This window comes from Helobdella robusta (assembly GCF_000326865.2).
Source record: "Helobdella robusta unplaced genomic scaffold HELROscaffold_10, whole genome shotgun sequence".
Lineage (NCBI taxonomy): Eukaryota > Metazoa > Annelida > Clitellata > Rhynchobdellida > Glossiphoniidae > Helobdella > Helobdella robusta.
The window spans coordinates 1,837,842-1,844,225 of record NW_008703571.1 but is presented as its reverse complement, the minus strand read 5'-3'; the positions used below and the strand labels follow the sequence as shown (position 1 = coordinate 1,844,225).

Sequence of the window (6,384 nt, the reverse complement as noted above, 5' to 3'; positions counted from 1 at the left end):
TAAATGTGTGTGTATGTGTAAATACTATTATATCTATATATAAAAATAAATATATAAACTTTAATAACCTTACATACAATTGAATATTCATTTTAATATTCATATTCAATTTTAATGCTTTTCCGCCAAACTTAAAATTATCCGCGCCCGTCACACGCATATATGTGCATACATGTATATATATGTATATCAATAAATATTAACAAACACACACAAACACACACAGACCATATATATATACAATAGAATTCGATCGCATGAGCGGTATTACAAATAGGAGATGACTATTCTTAAAAGTTAAGACCCTATACATTGAATCATGGCATATATATGGTTAAAGACATTGTCAACTTGTAATGCACATGCAAATAATATGTACATATGTGTATATATATTGTATATGTGTGTATATATATATATATATATTGTATAGGTAAGGCATATAAATATGTGTATTTATTTGTATATATATGTGCATACATATATACAGATTTTAATACACACACATATATAAACATATATATAATATAAACATTTACACATAAATACACACACACACACACACACGCACGCACACATAAATACACACACACGCACGCACGCGCGCATAAATGTATGTATTATACACACATGTATTATACATATATTTATGATACTTTAACGAGACCGAAGACAACTGCGCTGAAATGTTTCATTATAAAGTCGGTTGTTTTTCTCTTTGCAATGTTCATTTTCACATTTTAGAAACTAAACGTAAGCGAGTACGTCTCTATAATGTATAAGTACATATAAATAAAATATACACCTATATATCTATATATATATTACTATATAAATAATATATATATATATATATCTAATATGATATATTATATATGAATTTATATAATGATATAGGATGCATAATTAGTTTTAATAATTGAAATGCGCGGGCGATCCTGAGTTCTTCTTCTCGGCTAATAATAATAATAATAATAATAATAATAATAATAATAATAATAATAATAATAATAATAATAAAATAATAATTATATATATAAGTACATAATTTCATATTTAGATTTTTGTTTTAGAAGATTGTTTTTGGAGGGTTATATCACCGCTTAATTCTTTAATAATTTCATAATTTAATCATAGTCTACCTGTTTTTAAGACACAAATTTTAACAAACAATAACCACAACAACAACAACTACTACTACTAAAACTGCTACTGCTGGAACATCTACGTTAATAACAGTAATAACAAAAATAATAATAACAATAATAATAACAACGACAATGATAACATTGATTAAAGATGTAGTGAGTATAACATTTGGCAAATGTTAAAATATTCATCGGGATGGTATTATTTAACAATTTCGTTTGTCCAGTTAGACTTGAAACGTCAGGAACAACAACAAGAGCAAAGCAACGACGACAACAACAACAAAGTAGAAATAATGGTAATAACAACAACAAAAATAAACAAATGAGTAACAGCAAGCAACGTCAATAACAACGTCACGAAACCAACAAAAATAGCCACATTTATAACACGAAAATTACCCAGAGAAAACATCAACACCATCAACAACAACATCAACAACAAAAACATCAACATAAACAATAACATTAACAACATAACAGCTACAACATTAATAAGACCATAACACCAATAGCAACTACATCAACAACTGTAACATCAACAATATCAATCAGAATGAGACAGCTTAGTTGATTTTGCCAACATGTAAATGCTGACACTAACTACATCAAAAAGGTGACTGATTTTTTGGTTAACAATTTTTAATGATTTCTTTACTGTCATCAACACCGATCGTCCAAGCTTTGATTATTATTACAGTTGTGAGAGGAGTATTATCATTTAGACATCACTAATTGATTAGTTTTAATCGTCGTCGTTTGAAAATTTCAAATCGTGTTTGTATATCACCATGGATGTCATCATCTTCATCATCGTCACCATCATCATCGACATCATCATCATTATATCATCATTATCATCATCATCATCATCTGTATCATCATCATCATCATTTTAATAAATACCGTTAATATGATCATCGTCATCATAGACATCACATCATCATCATAGACATCACATCATCATCATCACTATCATCATCATCTTTATCATCATCATCATCGACTTCATCATCATCATTTCTGATACTGCACGTACAACAATCGCTTCATCTCAAACCAGATGAGATTCACTCAAACACACACACACACACACACACATAAATACACACAAACACACACACACATAATACAAACATGGCACATCCGCAGCACACACACACATACATACACGCACACACCAAACAAAACTCATTTCACATGCACATAAAACAGCAAAAAAACCTACTCCAAATGCCAAATATGAAAATACGTGAGCACGCACGTAAAAAAATATACAAAAAGCGATCAGACGCAAAAACGCATACAAATTGACACCATGAAACACGCGAAAACAGTTAAACACATTTGTATACAACATGTCAAAATACATACACACATATAAACACACATACACACGCACACACACGCATACATACGAACGAACGAACGAACGAACAAACGAACGAACGAACGATCTCTTCGTGAATGACGTCATTAACATTCACGCGATTCAGTAGCAGACGACAAAGATAACGCACTCAGCAGCCTGACTAACAAACTTAACTTACGTTAAAATGCATTTCTCTACTAAACCAATATCAGCCTAACGGAGGGTTAGTCATCAAGTCAAATAAACGCTGGTAGTAGTAGTAGCAGTAGTAGTAGTAGTAGTAGTAGTAGTAGTAGTGGTAGTAGTGGTAGTGTAGTAGTGTAGTAGTAGTAGTAATAGTAATAGTAGTAGTAAAAGAAATAATAATAATAATAATAATTATAATAATTATTAACAAGAACAAAGGATGAATTATGATAAATGCGTATGCTTATTTGTTTTTTCTTGCAAATTATTTTTTCAAATTGTTCATAATCTTTCTTTTCTGGGGCAAATAATCTAAATGAAAAAAGACAAAAGTAAAATGAGGATTTTTTTTGGAAAAGTAAAAATAACAAAAAATAGTATCAGTAGTTAGAAGAATAAGAAGAATAATAACCCTCCATCTCTTATCTTAAAATTCATTGCAGAGGGTTCGATTGAATTGTACGTAAAGCTGATTTTATTTCATTTTTCGTCCTAGCCATTCATGTTATTATCTCATTTTCACATAGATTTTAAGTTTTGAATAAAAAATATTGTTATTTTTATTGCTACTACTAGCATATACAAAAGTCTGTATTCAGAATGTATATCTATTCAGAATTTTGTATGTAGATTGTATATTGATACAAGAGTTTATGTTTTTATTAAAAATTTATATATTAATTGTATATTGTTAAGACTTAAGACCAAGATAGAATTGTATGTTGATACACGAGTTTGTATATGGATTGTATATTTATACATTAGTTTGTATATTTTGTATTTTTGTTTTGTTTATTGCTCTATAGCATGAGGCGTATTGACCCTGACTACACTTTGAAGATTTAGTTTAGAGTCCAGTTGAACATTTTATTTTTATTATTTTTGTATGTGTTTTTGTTGTTTGTTGTTGTTGTTTGTTGTTGTTGTTGTTGTTGTTACTGTTGTTGTTTGTTGTTGTTGTTGTATGTTGTTGTTTGCACTGTTACATTGTTTGAATTGTTTAAACTAAATTTAAAAATTTTTTTTATAAACACACACATTTACAAATAATTACACATATATATACATATACATATCTTACAATTCTCATTTTTTGAATATAGGATATTTCAGAGTTATCAACTGCGCATCACACGCGCACACATGCACACACACACAACACATCATCATCATCATCACCGTCATCATCATCATCATTTTAACAGCTTCAACATCTTATAAATATTGTGAGAAGAGAGTGATGATGATGATGAAAAACGTCATCATCATTAAATGGCTTCGTCTCATTGCTTATGTCACTTTCCATCTGACTATCCATACATCAGCACTGAGTTAGTATGATGGTATGGATGATTATGATGATGATATGGACGATGATGATGATAGTAAGGATGATGATGATGGCAATGATGATGATGATGATAGTAATGATGGCAATGATGATGATGATGATCGTTATTATCGTTACAGAGGTGACTGCAAATGGCTAATGTAAGTAACAGTTACGGTCTCGATAATGTTAACATAAGTGATCACCATATTTATTACATTTATCATCGTCGTCATCATCACAGTTAACATCGTCACCATCATTACCATCATCCCCATCGTCATCATTATCAACATCGTTAACCTTCTCATCATCTTCATCATCATTTTTATTTTCATCATTATCATCATCTTCATTTTCATCATTTTCATCATCATCACCATTATCGCCATCATCATCATCATCATCACTACAGCCTGCCTACCCGAATACGTCCCATGTTTGGATGGTTACTTTTGCATTTCTAACAAGTGGTTATGTGATGGATGGATGGACTGCTACGATGATAGTGATGAAAAAAATTGCGGTTTGTATGTTCGTTTGTTTGTTTGTTCTTTTGTTTGTATGTTTGTACGTGTGTATTTTTGTATGTATGTATGTATGTATGTATGTATGTATGTATGTATGTATGTATGTATGTATGTATGTATGTATGTATGTATGTATGTATGTATGTATGTATGTATGTATGTATGTATGTATGTATGTATGTATGTATGTATGTATGTATGTATGTATGTATGTATGTATGTATGTATGTATGTATGTATGTATGTATTAAGACATTTTTTTGAGTTTTTTCGCTATTGTTGTTGTTATACTGTCGTTATTAGTTTTGAAAAATTTATTTCTTATGTTGGTTATTTTAAGTCTTTAAAATAATGATCATCATTTTCTTATTCCATTTCTTCATTTTTTTAATATTATTTTTTTGAAAAAACTTTCCTTCATTTATTTTCGTCCTATGCACTCTGCTTCTTTATTTGTTGCTAGACATCTCTCTCTCTCTCTCCTCTACATCTTTTCATGAATTTCATCAATTTTTCATTCATCTTTTATCCATTCTTTTCAACAATCCACATCAGCATAAGTTTTTTTTTCTCTCTCTCTCTCTCTCTCTCTCTCTCTCTTTCTATCTCTCTCTTCCCTATCTTTCTTTCTCTTTCTTATATCCAACTCTCTCACTTTTATCTTTTCTTATTTCTTTTTTTCAAGCGCTTTCTTTCTTCTCTCTCTCTCTCTCTTTCTCTCTCTCTCTCTCTCTCTCTCTCTCTCTCTCCTTCAAACGTATATTACGTATTTACAATCGGAAAATTTTTTTTCATAAACGAACGCTATTTATCGAGACGCATAACGTTCATTTCCGGTTTTACCGTTTCCGCTATTTGATGATGATGATGAAGTAATAATAATAATAGTGACGTCATGGTGATGGTGGAGATGATATTGATGATGGCGGTGCCGATAGTATTATTTTATAATAATAATATTCATAATAAATAATATTAAAATAATTAATTAAGTTAATCGAATAAATAAATAATAATAATAAATTTAATAAAAAATAATTAAATAATAAATAAATAAAAAATTTATGCTAACCAAAAAAATGAAAATTGTGAAGAGGATAATTTTGTCGTTTTATTCATCAATGAAAATTCTGGAAGCCCTATATACAATGCCTAAGTCGGTATCATCATCATCATCGCCATCCTCATTTTCATCATCATCATCATCATCCTCTTCTTCATCATCATCGTCTTCATCATCATCACCACCCTAACCCTACACCATCACTATCATCATCCCCATCATCGTTTGTATCATCATCATCGTCTTTATCATCATCACCATCATCATCTTCATCATCATCTTTGGACAGTGGTTTCATTTCAATGTAGTAGTACTAACATGATATTTTCTGTCATAAGCCTAACTTAATTAGCATGTACGTCTACACGTATATCGTAATGCAATTAAGTGAAGAAAAACTATGTATGTATGTATGTGTGTGTGTGTATGTATGTATGTATGTATGTATGTATGTATGTATGTATGTATGTATGTATGTATGTATGTATGTATGTATGTATGTATGTATGTATGTATGTATGTATGTATGTATGTATGTATGTATGTATGTATGTGAGATTGTGTAAGTGTGAGATTGTGTATTTATGTGTCTGTTTGTGTGTGCGTTCAAAGACGATGACGATTATGATTGTGATTATTACAATTATGGTAAACATCGTGAATATAGAACTGATGGTAAAAATAATGATGATGACGACGACGACGACGATGATGACAAAAACTATTTTTAATCTTCAATCTAAAATTCATCCTTT

General features: G+C 29.9%; 1 protein-coding gene across 1 annotated transcript in view; it reads left to right on the top strand.

Moving 5' to 3' along the window:
• Window positions 1-4,441: 4,441 nt before the first annotated feature.
• HELRODRAFT_144914 (hypothetical protein) overlaps window positions 4,442-6,384 on the top strand; it is a gene marked incomplete at both ends in the record, with an annotated part of 10,247 nt that continues 8,304 nt past the window's right edge. Inside the window, one exon of the mRNA XM_009011878.1 lies at window positions 4,442-4,574. Coding sequence (XP_009010126.1) covers window positions 4,442-4,574 — 133 coding nt within the window. The remainder of the gene's footprint in view (window positions 4,575-6,384) is intronic.